The sequence below is a fragment of the Opisthocomus hoazin genome, chromosome 6 (assembly GCF_030867145.1).
Source record: "Opisthocomus hoazin isolate bOpiHoa1 chromosome 6, bOpiHoa1.hap1, whole genome shotgun sequence".
Taxonomy (NCBI): Eukaryota; Metazoa; Chordata; class Aves; order Opisthocomiformes; family Opisthocomidae; genus Opisthocomus; species Opisthocomus hoazin.
In genome coordinates, this window is record NC_134419.1 from 64,930,934 (window position 1) to 64,946,558 (window position 15,625).

The window sequence follows — 15,625 nt, forward strand, 5'->3', positions numbered from 1 at the left end:
ATGGCTCCAGCTCTTCTGTGTCAGTCACATCCATTCTCTGGCTTATGGGGCGGATTCATTTGCCCCAGCCAGAGGCCATCAGCTACGAACGGAGAGTTTGTTAATTAAAAAGTATGCTGTGGTTTTAGGATTAAGTGTTTCTTCTGACTGCTAGAGCACTCTTTTCTGCTGCATTCATCAATGAGCAGCAGCTCTGAGGTGGGACCGGCTACCGCAGACTCCGTGTGTCCTGTGAAGCTGCATCTACCCCGGCTTTGGGGCAAAGCTGTCCACCTTAGGCTGCAACACTTCCAGGTGTCCACGCTGCAGACGTCGTGTACAGTGCACGTGTAGCAGCAGTGTGACTGACATACCTGGGGCTCAAGGAAGATACAGGCTTGGCATTTTGACAGTGACCTTCACCCCAAAAGGAAAACAGGAGAGATTCACAGCTTAATCTTTGTATTTAAGTTATTTTTCTGAACAGTTAAAAAAAAAAAACAAACCACACTGTTACCATGATCCTAGCTCAAGTGAACATTAGTACATTAACTACACATCACCGTAACATAATCACAAAATTCAAAGCACTCATTACTTAAGAATCCAGATAACAAATATAGCAGAGTAACAAACAAAACTCTGGAGAAACCATGTTCTTTCTCACCTCTCCCACTTGCACAGCCACCTCAGCCTGAGCAGGCAGGAGTGATGCAGCAAAGGCTGGCCTGGCAGGCATGCAGCTCTCCTAAACATAGCGATGTAAAGTGACTGGGAGAAACGGGATGTGTTACACTTTACTGAGGTCCACGTTATTCTTCTGCCATGCTAAAACTGCAGCTAGGCTGAGCCCTGCGATGCCTTGCATGATACAGACAAAGCAGCTGAAGGTACGCTCAAAAGCAGCTTCAGATTTTTCACATTGAATTGCCCCCAAATTCTCACAGCTAGCTCCTTGTAAAAGCCAAACAGCCCGGGACAGGCTGGCCCACCTTCCTCCTGCACCTGGAGCTTTGCTCAGATGTAAGCCCGTGCTCGAGTGTCAGCAGATGAACGCACTCTGCCCGTAAAGGCAACAACTTGTCACTCATCGTACAGGTACGAGCAGAGCTGCTCTGTGATGAAGACTGGTATTTCACGCCGATTTTCTGGCCACAGCTGCCCTTGGCTCCTGCTTGAGCAGAAATCCGGATATCTTTTAGGGTGACAGGCTATTAAAAAAAGGGACCTATTTAGGAGTTGGCTACAATATCTATTGGCTTGTTGTACATCCACGTACATCAGCACCCCCCTGATTTGAGAATATCAGCGTAACATCACTAAGGATTAACAGGTGTTGCCAACTCCCACGGGATATCTGCTGGACAACAAATGTAGAAGCCCAGCTATCTTTGGGAACAAGCACAAAGTCATGGGAAGTGTGTTCTGACGTGACATGATGATTTCTCCTGTCAGCGTGCCAAGGCTCACCCTGGGAGAGACACTTTGGGAATCTTGCCTGTAGTTTGGCTACACCTCATTTCAAAAAAAAAGAAAAAAAAATGGGGTGAGGGGGAAAGGAGGGGCCGCCAAACGCTCAGCCTCAGCACCCAGCCGTTCCCCTCCACCCACTGCTGTGGCTGTGGAGAAGGAACGCACCCAAGTGACCTGCTGCTTCTGTGAGTCTCTGCATTCAAAGGGGGGACAGAAAGACCATGGCCTCCTCATATCAATCAATACGGTAGGGATTTGCTGGCAGGAGGATGGAGGGATTTCATGTGGAGACCTCCTCTGGGGACAGCTGGGTCACTTGCTGTTCATCCCTCCTTCTGGGAAACTGCTGCTCATTGCTTTGGGGGAACAACAGTAGGGCAAGGCTCAGCATGTCAGATGCATCATGCATGCCACTTGGAGACCCTGGCAAAGTTCATCCTTCTCTTGGCAAGTGTAGTTTAGACCACCCTTTTCTCCTCACACCCCCAGTGCAATCTAAAAGGGGCATTAACTGACATGTTCAACAGCTGGAGGCTTTACTTGATTACCTCCTGATGACTTTTTATGTTCCCACAGAAAACCTCCATTCTTCTGAGTCAACTACACAAGCCAAGAGATCTATTTTCAGCACTGTCCCCACTTCTGTAGAGATCCATCTCCATCCCCACACCCCCTCCTAGCTTTTCTATCACTTGGTTCGTCTCCTCCTTTTCCTCCCACAATTAAGAGCAAGCCTGCAGCAGGAAGGCTGGCTGCTCCTTCTCGTCTGCTTCTCTAGCTAGGAAGAGCTGCTCATTTGTGATTTACAAAACACAAATATTCCCCCCACCCCCAAGCGAATTTAGGAATCAGCTGACATAAAAGGAAGAGCTAAAATGGTGTTAAAGGAAGCTAACAAAGTTAGGCAAAGAGCCCAACCTGGAGATGTGCTTCCCATCAGAGCCGGGATGTCAAAAAACTCGGAACCAAACCCAGAGCTCTGCTCAGACTGAGAAAAGAACACATGGCAGGGGCAGAAAACACACACCTGGGAATGGAGAAATGCACATGATACTCTCCAGCTTTTTCAGTGTTCAAAAAAAATTAAGAGAAAGAAAAAAGGATCTTCTGGAGCAGGAGCAGGTGGCGGGTAGGTAGAGCACGGTGGTCCAAGACAGCTTCCAGTTTAGAAACAAGTGTAAAGCATTTCCATGTTTTTGATGATCACAGACTTCTCGTCACCTGAATCCTTCCATTCCAACAGCGGATGTGTCTGTCCCTGAATGTTAATGGGGATCAGAGGGACCTGCTCCAGACGAGACAGCCACAGAAGTTTTCTCACTGCAAATTCCTTCATGCCATTTTCTATTTGCATATTTTAAAGCAAGCTGTATTCCTCTGAGGATGAGAAATATTTGCAGCAAAACTGTGCCCTATTGCAAAAAAGTCACAAGCAGGAGATGGTGTGGCCATAATGGATTGTCCTGCTCTGAATGTCCCACACCTCCAGTACTTTCCATCCCATAGTCCAAGGGGGAAGGCTAGTGTGAGCTTCCTACTTGTGGGACAAGTGCCGATCTCTATGCAGCAGAGGTATTTCATTTCATTTCAAACGGATGTGCAACACTTAAAGCCCACAGACTCTTCCAGCCCTTTTTTTACCTCCTTTCAGCAGGCACGTTCTAGTTCTTTTCATTATAAACTCTGTAATTACTCCAACCTGGCTGAGGGATTATCCATCCAATTCATGCTGAAACCTGTTTCTCACATGCACGCTTGCACACTCACACACACACACACGGGGGGGGTGTGTGTTTGAAAAAGCCACTTTCTTCTGACATTGCGAGATCTACTTACCAGATTGCTTCTCCCTGGGTGCACAATAAGCACCACCAAATGTCAGGCTGTGGCAGTTTCAAGTTCAAGTTAGATCAGTTAACTTCAGTTTCCTTCCTAGCTATCAGAAAATTTGCACAACCTGGGGAGTGGGGTAGGAATCCTCGCTCTTCTGTGGTTCTGTATGAAGTACCCAGACACAGTCCCTCCTTGAGGGTAAGACACCATTCTTACCACGTGCCGAAAATGGATTTCAGCTGTTGCTCAATAACTGTACCTTAAACAGCTCTATACAGCAGAGTTCAAACTATGGTACCACTTGAAGACCCAAGAGCGTTCAGAAGTTACAGAATAGCAGCATGGAGAAGCAGGGCTATGACAACCAAGGACAATCAGCAATAGTGTTGTCTCTGTGTTTGGCCAGCCAGTCTTTCGGTTCTCCCAAATTCTCTCAACAAGCAAAATAAAATGCATCCTTGTACGTAGGTGCTGGCCACAAAGATGCAATTAAAATATTAGGCAGTTCTGCAGCCTTCAGAGGCTGGAGTAACAAATCATTGTTTTCTACAATAACCTAGACATAAAAGACAGAGGATGACCAAACTGAGGAAAACAACTATTAAATCTGCAGCCAAGGTCATATAAACCTCTGCTGATACGTAATCATGCTGCAGACCTTGTAGTAACTGAACTTAGAGGAACAGTGTTCAAATAACATTAAGAATAAGACTCAGAACTTCAACTCAGGAAAGTCTGGGATGTAAACTTTGATTCTCTCTGCTCCCTTGCCACTTCGGCTTTGGGACTGCAGTATGCCTGATATGTAGAGCTGCCTGAAATCCACAACAGCCTTCCTAGACTTAAAATTAGTGCCAAAATTAGTTGTGCATGAACTTATCACTGTGACTCAGAACTTTTATGACACTGCAGAGGCAAGTGACACTGTCAGTGTTAACTGAACAGAGTCTAATCGTTAACCTGTTTGACTCTTATACAGTAATAGTTCAAACAGAAAACTGGAGTGTCATCACACGCCCCGAGATGCTCTTTAGAACTGATGTAGTCTCTAAGCTCAATGAAAATACAGGGAGCTGATGCTCAACACTGCTGCCCATGTGCTTCAGGAACCACGCTAGGTACTCCCCAAGCACCAGCTTTCCCTTCCTCCATAACTTCGTCACCTTCGTCTGTCTTAGCCGTCACCAAAATGATTTAAGCCCTCTGGAGTGCTCTCTGGGGACTCATGGCCCAGCTCCTTGCAAAACTTCATTGGTGGAAAAAGCACATCCCAAGCAATTAGAAACAATGCAACTGCTTCCCCAGCAAAGTGAAGTTGATGAGAATAGCTTAAAAAAAATTCCCATCTGCCAAGTTCCAAGTTTAGAGGGTGCTAACAAAGCCGTTTAAAACCCCTCCAGCCCAGAGACGAAGGTCCATGATTTCCTACCATGGGATTGGAGCAACTCCCCACTAAGGCAGCAGGGGTTATTCGAGACCTACAGTAGAAGATCTGAGCCCAAACCTGGAGTGGCCAGGGACTGATTTACACAGTCTTCCCTGATCTAAATGCAGGCCTGCTGCAATTCCTTCCAGCTCTGTAAAAAGAGCTATTTTCCCCTAGACCTCTCCGTCTCATTCAAAGACATGCAGAATTGTTTCTCATATCCCTCATCTTTAGGGCTATTTTTATCTTCTAAACAATGGCAATTTGCAAAAGCCTCAGCTAGAAAGCAAAGATCCAGTCCAGCTATCAGCAAAGGGACTAATCAGCCTGTGTCCCTAAACTGCAACGCAGCATGCACATAGGTTAGACAAGCACATCAAAGGCTCTCCCTCTGAAGGCCTTCTCGCAAGGCCAGCCCCAGAAATACTGCAGAACTGGCCTGGAGCCACTGCTAACTGTACTGACTGTACTCATGGCCATACTCATTTTACCCATCTGCTGTCACTAGCAGACTGTGCATTTGCTCCTTCAGGTGAGCAAAGTCTTATTGTCATGGCCAGAGTGTTGGTGTAGTATCTCCCCTCTCAGGTGGCTCGATCTTGAGAGCTCCACAAGGTTTTCAGCAGCTCAGTCTTCCAGCACCCAGCTACAGCCTCTCTGAGGGGAGATGGAATGGAAAGAAAGGAGCAATATCCAGCTTTCCTCCTCACCCCAGCCTCAAACTTCCTCCAATTTAGAGAATGATTCGTAAGCCATCAGCAACACACTGGCTTCAGGGAGAACAGCAGGAGGAAGATGGTACAGACAATCCCTTTGCTAGTGAAATACTGCCCTGGACCAATGTTTCACCCGGGGCAGGGGTGGACGGGATCTCAGCCGCAAGCCTATCATGCTTGGGACTTTGGCAGAAGAGTTTAACTTTTCATTGACTAGCATTCCCCAGCCAAGCAGATGTTAAGAGAGATTATAATACACATCCAGCTTCCAAAGGGTTAGCATAGCAGGCAGGAGAGGAAAGAGATGGATTTGGCTCATAATAGTCAAATTTCAAGGGTCCTCTCTCCACAAAAAATAGGTCTGCAGTCAGAACAGCCAAAAGCCGCAGGGAAGTCGGGGGGGCTGGTCTGGCTGTTGTGTTTCTGTTGCTCTTCAGAGCTGAATGCTTTTTCAAAGGTCTAGCAATGGATATTGATTTCAGTCTGGGAGCAGCAGCCTCCTCCCCACCCTGAAGTGACTCTCTCAGCAGGATGCACTGTGGCTATAAGTCTTCTGCTTAACAGCAAAGCAACACATTCTGGCAACATCTTAAATATATTCATAGGACATCTGTGACAGGGTTTGGAGGGGAACCAAACAGGGTAAAGGCAAGCGGAGTGACCAGAAGAGGGGGATGAGGGAGGAAAGGGAGGAAAGGGAGGGGAAAGTTTAAAAATGTTAACTGTTCATGAGAGATAAAAGTCATCTTCTGATATAGCAGCACTTTAGCAGTCAGCCGCGCCGAGTAGACCCTGTCTGAGATCAACCGCATGCCAACTTTGTTGCAGAAACAAGTCTGAGAGCCTCTCTCTTCAGCAAGTATTGGTTACGTGGATAGTTCTTTTGTCCTGGCATTGGCAGATAATTTAAATACTGCAGCTTACATGAGTCCTGGGAACAAAAAACAGAACAAACCAAACAAATCCCACTTGTACTAAACCTTTTAATGTTTTAGAAGAACATCTGATTGACCAGAGTTTTTGAGAAAATCAAGACAGCTGATCTGACAGCTCTAGAGCATCACTGTACAGTTACCAATCAAACAGATGGGATACAGGATGTGCCCTATGACAGAGCACATTTGCATGGGAAAATGTCACTGTGGACACCCCCTTGCAGAAGCCTGTTAGCCCTTCTGCCATTTTTCTCAAGCTATTAACAGAATTATGCACGTACCCACCAAAGTGGGAAATCATGCTATCCTACTCCACTCACAAACATCAAATCCACTCTACAACTGACCCAAAAATATGAAACATTACGTCCTCTCCACACTGTGCTGGCCAAGACAAAAGGATAAGGTGACGAGCAGATCAGCCAGGCTCCAATATAAACAACTGAAAACTTGTGCTATGCTAGAAAGAAGAGGGCTAGGCCCTATGACTAAATGATTTTGCACATTGATGCATCTCGATTAAATTAATCTCGGCTTGTGTGTCAGTGTCTCCCCCCCTAGCCAAACCATTCTCTTGAATCAGCTTGCTGCAGAGCGAGAAGAATGGTCACCACTTCAGAAGGAGGGAATAAAGCTGACGCTTCTTGGCAAAACCCTCCTGCCTGGTGACAACTGCCCAGGGTTAGGCCATCTGCATCCCCTTGTTAGGTAGCAGCTGCTCTACTCACTCTGCAGAAACCCTTTTTCCTCCTGGACAGCAGTGATAGCTGATTTGATTATTGATGATGATGGACAGAGGAGGAGGAGTTCTTCAGGGGAACTCTCAGGCGCCACATGCTGCAAATCCTAAAATAAAGTCCCTATTCTAAGGTATCAAAACCATTCCCGTCCTTTTACAGGACACTGTAATTACTGTCCAACCAAGATGCGAAATACTCGTAGACTCAGCTAGTTATTCAAGCAGCATGCTCGCACTACATCCAGTGCCACCTTTAAGCCTCATTATACTTTTTTTAATTTTTTTTTTTTTTTTACCTGTGCGAGTGTGAGGTACAGTGTAGTGTTATTTATCTTGAGATGTAGGTGTATGTTCTGGATGGGGAACGAGTGGATTCTGCTTGGGCAGCTGGGTCATTCAGAAAATCCCAGATGAGGATGGTGTCATCATGTGAGCTGCTGACGATCTGGAACTCATCAAACTGCAGTCGAAAGACTCTTCCAGAATGCTCCTAAATGCAAGTAGGAGACACAGCATGTTACTTTGCAAAGTTGCTGGCACTTGGGATAAAGCAGGGAAGATGAGCTTGGGCTTGAATTCTAGTGTTCTATTCATTTCTCAGCAAACCTCACATGACACAGTGTGCATCACCATCACACAGCGTAAATTAAGACCACTTTTAGTGAAAAAGGTTTGCTGTATCTGAGTACTTGGCTCGCAGGATGTTTACATTAGAGTCATCCCATTATTCCTTAAATCCCAATACTGGACACGCACTCTGCAGAACAAACCAAACTCCCTCCACCACATAATTCAGTCTGGCGAGGCTGATAGGAGCTGCCCTTCTTGTTCCATGACAAATCTCTTTCCTGAAATCACAGCATTCCCAGATGCAGTAGGTTACAAGGGGAGAGATGAGAACTTTGCATTCAAGACTTGGCACCGCTGCCACTACTGAAGAGGAAAGAGCTTGATACTGGAGGATACTAGGGAGCCTGTTGTGAAGTCCAGTGACACAGTAATAATTCCACTTAAGCAGTTCTAAAAATATGAACTAGAAAGGGCATTCTTTATAGGCAGTTTGCATTCTGCTCTGAGGCCGAGTAGAAATGGCATGACGATTTGGCAAGAGTTCAGACTGTAGTTAACAGGAGGTAACGGCAAGATTCTTGATATCAAAGAGCAAATCCACTATGCTTTCCCTTTTGTGTTGCCTTTTTTTCTTGGTGCTTACACTGCTGCAAGAGTGAGCAGTAGCCGCCTCCTCCGCAGTCAGAACGGAACAGAAACCACGCAGCTAGGGTGAGTCCTATCTTTTCCATTAATACATATTTCTCTTTTGTGCTCACACGTTGTAAGGGGCCTAGGGTCAGGAAAAAAACATGTCTTAAAATAGTTTAATACTGCAACTACAGGCTTCTCAAACATTTAGACAAAAGAGAATTGTTAGCTACTAAATGGGAAGCCTCTGTCTTATGGCACAAGACTATAAAAATACAGCTCAGTTTGCAAAGCACAACAGCTGCTTTAAAGTGAATCTCTGAATCTTTGAATTAAAATTAACAGAAAACACACACACACAAAAGTCATTTTTCCATTTTTAATATAAATTTTTAAAACAGTCTAATCATTAGAACCTTTCTGATCTTCTAACCATAACTCAAATTCATCCTAAAAACACCTTATGGCGTTGTGTCTTCCCACCTATTCCAAAAGGAAATGTTTTTTCAGAGTCTGTGTTGTAGCAGTGAAGTAAAGAAGATCTTGCTAAAAAATATCACTACAACAGTCAGATCCACTGAGGGATAGCTCACAGAGACACCGAGAGAGAGGTACTTCCAAAACTCACTTTTTTCTCACAGTCCCTCTAGGCTAAGTAAGGTTGCCCTAGAAGTTCCACAGAGCACCTGCCCTTTGCTGTTGCAGTGGCAATAAGCAGAATGCACACCCTAAGCTGAGGCCACAAGGACCTGGACTCTTTAGTTTGTAAGGAAAGCTGAACTGTGTGCTTGTTCTGTGCCCAGAAAGCTGCCGTCAAATTCATGTGGCCGCTGCTCCAGCTAACGGAAGACAAAACTGGAAGGGACCTGGCATGCAGCGAGCATTTGTTATCTGTGCACTTTCCTCCTACTGTTTGAAAATTGAACACGAGCAGCAGGAGACCCACGATGTTCATTGTGCAGCCAGGTTTAATTTTGGAGGCCGAGGGAAGAGAAAAAAAACAACAAACCATGGGTAAGCGGGTATGAGGACGCCCTGTTGTCAGAAACATGGAGAGTCCTAAAAGCACTACAACAGCTTCCTCTGTTCCTCCTCTTTTGGCCCCCTCCATTGCTATCAAACGGGGATTTATGAGTATCCATGTGTTGAGATTCCTACGGTGTTTCCATTCCACCGCTTCTGATTTATAATATAATTAGCTGGGGCACTTCGGCTGTCCACTGTTGGAAAATGCAGAGGAAATCACACCAGTTAAATTAAGTCTACAGGTTACTAGGCATACATTTGTCTCAGGCTGGAGCAGGAACACTACTAATACCAAGCTGAAGTCTCAGACTCTCAGGATACGTGCTTACAGGCACAGAGTTGTTCCATAGTTCGGAACTGGGTGGCTGATGACAAAGGTTTTTTCTGGAATTCAGCCAGGAAATTATCTGCAGTTCTATTTGGCTAACAAGAAGGTTTTTCAACATAGTACCTACAGGCATTCAAGGCTCTCACAGATTCCTACTCCGCAGCTTATGGTCCAAATACATGATTGGAAAAGAGTTAGCACACCTTAATGATCTACTGCCTGTCAGTTGAGTCACAGTAACCCTCACAGCCTGTACCAAACACGAAGTAAAATACTCAGTGAAATCGACAGCAACAGCAGCAATTCAGGTGGCTGATAAGTGCGCAGAAGGTCAGCGAGCACAGCTCAGCTGGTGAGAGGTAACCGCACTGCCAGGGAGTCAGATAGCCTCAGTCTCCTCTTGTTTTAGAGCACAGACTACAGTCACACGCCACAGCAGGGAAAGGTCTAACGTGTACTAAACCAAACACTGCTCTAACACTTCTTAGATAAAAAATAAATACACTTAGTACTTCTTTTTCCATGAGAATTTGGTACTGGGTTGGAATCTTCCTTCATCCCCAGCAGCACTGCAAGTTTTCTGGGTGGATGTGACGGAGGAATGCTTATAGGAACGATGCTATGGCCTTGGCTGTACCAGCATTTTTCTCACAACTTTCCCACATTATTGTAAGTCCAGTGCAGAGCCACTGTTACGCATGACTGTGAATGTTGTTAACGCTCACACAATAACATTTTAACTACACTATCGTCAGACCTGCACTAAATACTAATGGACAGCATGAAAAGTAGTAGTTGCCGTTTCAAGCATGAGGCAATTTCATTGTCGGTTCCAGTCTTTACCAGTTTTTTCCTTAAACATTCAAAAGCCAGTTAAGAGCAATCCCAAGGGTGTTTTTGTTCTTGTTCCTCAAATTTGGGATGTGCTACTTTTCTTTAAGAAATTTCATGTCAACAATTCAGACAACTTACTACTACATGATCAAGCACACACAGGTTAAAGTAAACCCACTGGCACATGGATTCCAAAAGGACAAGTCTCAAAAACGGATTTAGTTATTAACTTCAAAACACAGAACAAGACTGTTAAAAAGTGAGTGAAAAGTCCACAGGTTCTAATATTTAATGCTTTATAGCTTGCAACATTAAAACAAAAGTTGGACATCCAAAAAAGCCAGACCCCTAGAAATGATTTCTAGATCCTGCAGGCTGGGGTGAAGTGGACTTGAGTTTTCATGGCTCAAGATAGCCACAATCATGCACACCTTTCTTCCGCCTGCAACACCCCTACACCAAAAGCTCTTACCACAAGGGTTCGCAAGCAGAGGGTCCCAGCTGGAGCACGGGGGTCCAAAGCAGCCACAAGATCCCACACTTTAATCTTCCTAGTAGTGAAAAAATAGACAAACACCACGGATCTGTTAAAGAGAAAAGAGCAGGTGCTCACAGAAAAAAATTAACTGTTAGTACAGCTTAGATAATACACCAGTTCAAGAAAAATTACAGCAATCCTTCTGCTCTTGAGCTTGGTTCTTGCATTTCCCCTTTGTAAAGCTTATACAGCTTAATGGGAGAAAAATATGCTGTCAACAAAGTAAACCACATAAAAAGCAGGTGGTAATAACTAACGGAAACATGTGGGAGTGCAGACACCTAGTCTGTGATGGCAAATGGTCCAGAAGAAGTAGCCAGATGGGAAAGATTGTTCTTACCAGAGGTTCAGCTAGAAGAGGTTTCAGGTTGAGTTGGTCAGATATTCTTATAAGCTAAAGAACTGGACCACACACATCAAATCACACTGACTTATTTCAAAAGAAGAAAAAAGAGTACATTTTGTAGCATGGTCCTGATCTACTGGCCATGAAGAGGTCCTCTTGATATGACAGACAAGGAGTCTAATATTTATAAGGAAGATACAGAGAAGTGGGTTGTGAGACACTGAGACAGACAGGAAGATGCAAGGTGTTGACTGCACTGACAGCCTCACCCATCATATGCCCCACTGACTATCCTCTTGTTATCAAAGCGTATGCATCTCACCAACTCTTCATGGCCTTCCAGCACTCGTAAACACGCCCCACACTCGATATCCCACAGCCTGGAAGAGAGTACAAAGAAGCACTAAAAACTTTTGAATATCTGATCATTGCAATGAAACTTTTGGTCTTTGCTTGTAGTAACTGGAAGCTTGGAAATACAAATTATGATGAAACAACAAAGAAGAAACAAACTGCATTCATCACTCCTTTTCCTGCTGTTAAGCTGACGCATGCTTTTCAACGTGACCCTGTTATGTTACAATATCACATTGGAAATGAGTCAGAGATCCAAAAATTTTAAGACCAGTTGTGTCTAGTATATACTGCTCTAGTAACACAGGATACCTCCCAGTTTTCTTCAGTGAGCCTCAACCTTATTTTATTGAAGTTGATTTTTCATAAAAGTATCCTGCCTCACTTTTAAGACATTAAGAGAGGAAGACTTACCAGTCCCCTTGACAGCTTGTTCCAATGGGTAAGATCACCTTCACAGGGCACATGCCCCTTTCTGTACCACTACATGCCTATTTCTGATTTGGAGACTACCATCGGACAAATTAAGACACCAATACAACGGTGAAAGGTACAGGAATTAATTTGTAATGCATTTTCTTCTTGCTCTCAAATAATTCATGTGGCGCTCTGCTAACTGTTTCTAACAATATAGTATTTTAAAAAAGTTGTGGCACCAAAACCAGCACACAGTATCCCAGTAAGAGACCCAGCAATGCATTATCCTCTCAACTATAAATAACCCAGAGTTTTGGGTTTTGTGAAGGATTTTTAGCATGGAGAATAAATAAAAATGCATCAATTTTTATACTTACACACTACCTTGAAAAATATTTAATAAACGCTTGAAACAGTTATTAATTAAGTCTACTTACTTTCCATACTTTTGTCAGCTCTTTGACATGACTCCCAACTACCATGGATAAAGAAAGATTATTTGTCTACAAGAACTGAAATTCTTTTGACATGTATTGTCTACAGGTGTTCCATCTCTGGCTGAGACATGCTCTGCTCATACAGGAATCTTTTAATAGCAGTAGGTACTGCAGCTCCCTGACACACAGCTGAAAGAAAGCAGTTAAAAATGTTCTTCAATGCTCGTTCGATTAGCGTTCAGACTGACACGAACTTCACAGCAGTGAGAAATACGGATGGTTCATGGAATTTCTCTGGGTGACACATATCAAAACAGCACGTGCTGCTGAGGGGTCAGGTCACTTTTCCTTGAAAGACAGACAAAGAGAGAGAGAAATTGTCCCCACATATCTTACTTCTCAGGTCCCCCAGGGAATAACCCAGACCCAGTGGTTTGTCACTGTAGAACTGGGAAAGGATTTGTCTATGCGAACGTTTGAGGCCAACAAGGAGCACAAGGCGATTCTTCGATCCATGAAGCTGATCTTCCAGGAATCTGTGAAGATCCCAATAGTTTTCACATGAGTACCAGCACACCAGGCAAGGTCAGGGCAAGCAACTTCATTGCAAAGGTCAGCCAAAGGCACTCTAGCTGGTCAGAGAGCATAAAGTCTCTCAAGGACTGTAACAGGACAGACAATGCCAGAAATGAACTGGTGCGGCAAGGTCTGGGGAGCAATCTTGTGCCAGGAACTTCCGTGTCATGTGTTGCCATTCCTTGCCATGGATCCCGAGATTGCCAGCAGCTCTGGGAGGCTGCATCACACTAATTCAGGCCTGTATTTTCAGGTCCCAGTTTGAGGTTTTACCTGAATATGAATGGGATTAGAAGAGATAATCAAGTCCCTAGCCATGTGGGGAATGGGCCTTCGTGTACAAAACAGATAACTGCTATGTAAGAGCAGAATCTCCTAGCAGAATTGTTGCTAAAGGTACCTCCCAGATTTGATAACCTTCTCAAATTTCTACTTCTTTAAATAGTCAAAGGACCAAATAGTAACAGAACTACTCTTAGGGCTTGAGAACTAACTAAGAAAATTCACTACAAAGTGTACACAGCCAAAAACACTACCAGTCTTCCTTCCTACAACTTTGGGAGAACTTCTGATAGTGGAGGGAGGTCTGCAATTATCTCAGCCTTTAATTCACTTTAAGTCCTGGCAGAGCTGTCAGATGTACAGAAGGCAGGTGAGCCCGAATCCCCATCTCCTAGAGAGAATGCTATTATCTAAACAACCCAGTATCAGATCCCCATGTGTGCACACACTGGAGGTTGAATACACACATGCAAATCAAGTTTAAAAATTAACTCAAGATTATGTAGTCTGACTCTATTTTCTTGCTCTAAATGATCTTTTTTTTTTTAATTTTTTCTACACAATGCTTGTCTGTAGCAATTAAGAACTTTGGCCCTAGCGGCTAAGATATTGAAGTGATTGGCTTAAACTTGATGGACCAGTTTCGACCAGATGGAAATCAACAGATAGCAATGCCTGTGTAGCTGTGTCCTCTTACACTGGTGACACTTCTGGCCTAAAACAAAACCTAAATCATTTTTATACATGGAGTTTCTCTACAGAAGAAAGATGTCCATTTCTCAGCTACTTCACATGTCCTTATATTAGCAATCGCAAAACTAGAAATCACAGAATTATCTTTCAGAAAAAAGTTTTGCTGCAACTGAGGAACAACGAACTTCAAATTCTGTACCAGAAGGCAGACTCTACTAAAGGCCAACACACACACAACACCTGGCATTTTACAATGGATTAAAATCAAACATACAAAGCGCCAAGCCACCCACAAAGATGACTTAGTAACCTGCCCTTTCTTAATCACCCTTCCACTGACTTGTGCCCTCTGCTAACAGCTGGGAGAAAATGATGTGACCACGTGAGTCTTATGCCTTCCCCACACAGCTGCCAAACTTACTTCTATTAAGATTCACTGCCAACATTCCTAAAATTCTAGCACAATTTATCTGTCAACTACAGATTTTGTCCAATGTAAGCATAAAAGTAACTGTATTCCTCTTTAGCGTTATCACTATCTTGACATTTATTTTTACTAGGATTGCAAGTCATATTTTAGATCCTTCCCTAACTGCTGTAATATTTAACTATTTCTAACTCTAATTCTGAGACCAAGTTTCATAATAAAATTGCAGAGGGTTACTTTTTTCTACTTGAAGTGCAGGAGTTCTCACCATGTATAAGCAGTGCTACTCTCACACAATGCCTGTAATACTTCTTCCCCTGATTAAGGGTTCCAGCTCTCTTGGTTGTACTCTCAGATGGCCTTATACTAAAATCTGGCACAATGAGCTGATGGTGTCAACCAAAGGATCACCGTTTTCCTACAGAACGCAAAGCAGGGAGAGGCAGCATGTTGCAAGCAAAGTCCACACACAAACAGCAGCATGAATCATTCTCACTGAGGAGAAATTATTACTGACGTGCAAAGTGAGAGTTTCTGCTTACACTGTCCAGCTTTCAAGTTTTATCAGAAGGCAGGGAATTATTTAAACCAATGACAAAGGCAAAAGGGATGTTGCTCTTATTCCTGTTTGCACAACAGAGCCATTTCTCTACGTCACATACACTACTATTCAAGCCTGCTCCATACACCCCGAGATTAGTGGGACATCCCTCTGCCAGCAGCTGCAGGACGCAGAGAGAAATCCTGGCTCATGATACCAGAAAGAGTTAAATCTCAGACTGCAACCAGGGCAGCTGGAGAAGTGCAAAAGGCAGCAAACTGAACTTCATGCTCTAAACCAGCTGTTCCAAACTTAACCAGGTGCCAAGTATCACGAGAAGAGTTTGGCAAGAACCCAGGAGGGTTTCTACAGAGGATTAAATGCCTCTTACTGCAAATATGACCCCTTTAACTAGACACATAGCCCAATTAAAATATCACAAGAGGACATCACAGAAAGTGGTACTTGCCAGCTCTTTCATACACCAGAATTGTCGGCGCAATGCACCTTGTTGATTAGTATGGG

General features: G+C 44.0%; 1 protein-coding gene across 6 annotated transcripts in view; it reads right to left on the reverse strand.

Annotated features, from left to right (window-relative positions):
• Positions 1-431: 431 nt before the first annotated feature.
• Positions 432-15,625, reverse strand: part of BTRC (beta-transducin repeat containing E3 ubiquitin protein ligase) — a 122,741-nt gene continuing 107,547 nt past the window's right edge. For all 6 annotated transcript variants that reach the window (XM_075423602.1, XM_075423598.1, XM_075423601.1 and 3 more), the window contains 4 exons: positions 11,643-11,753; positions 10,962-11,040; positions 7,398-7,591; positions 432-6,358 (listed from right to left, as the gene is read on the reverse strand). In XM_075423602.1, coding sequence (XP_075279717.1) covers positions 7,430-7,591; positions 10,962-11,040; positions 11,643-11,753 — 352 coding nt within the window. In that variant the 3' untranslated portion in view covers positions 432-6,358; positions 7,398-7,429. The remainder of the gene's footprint in view (positions 6,359-7,397; positions 7,592-10,961; positions 11,041-11,642; positions 11,754-15,625) is intronic.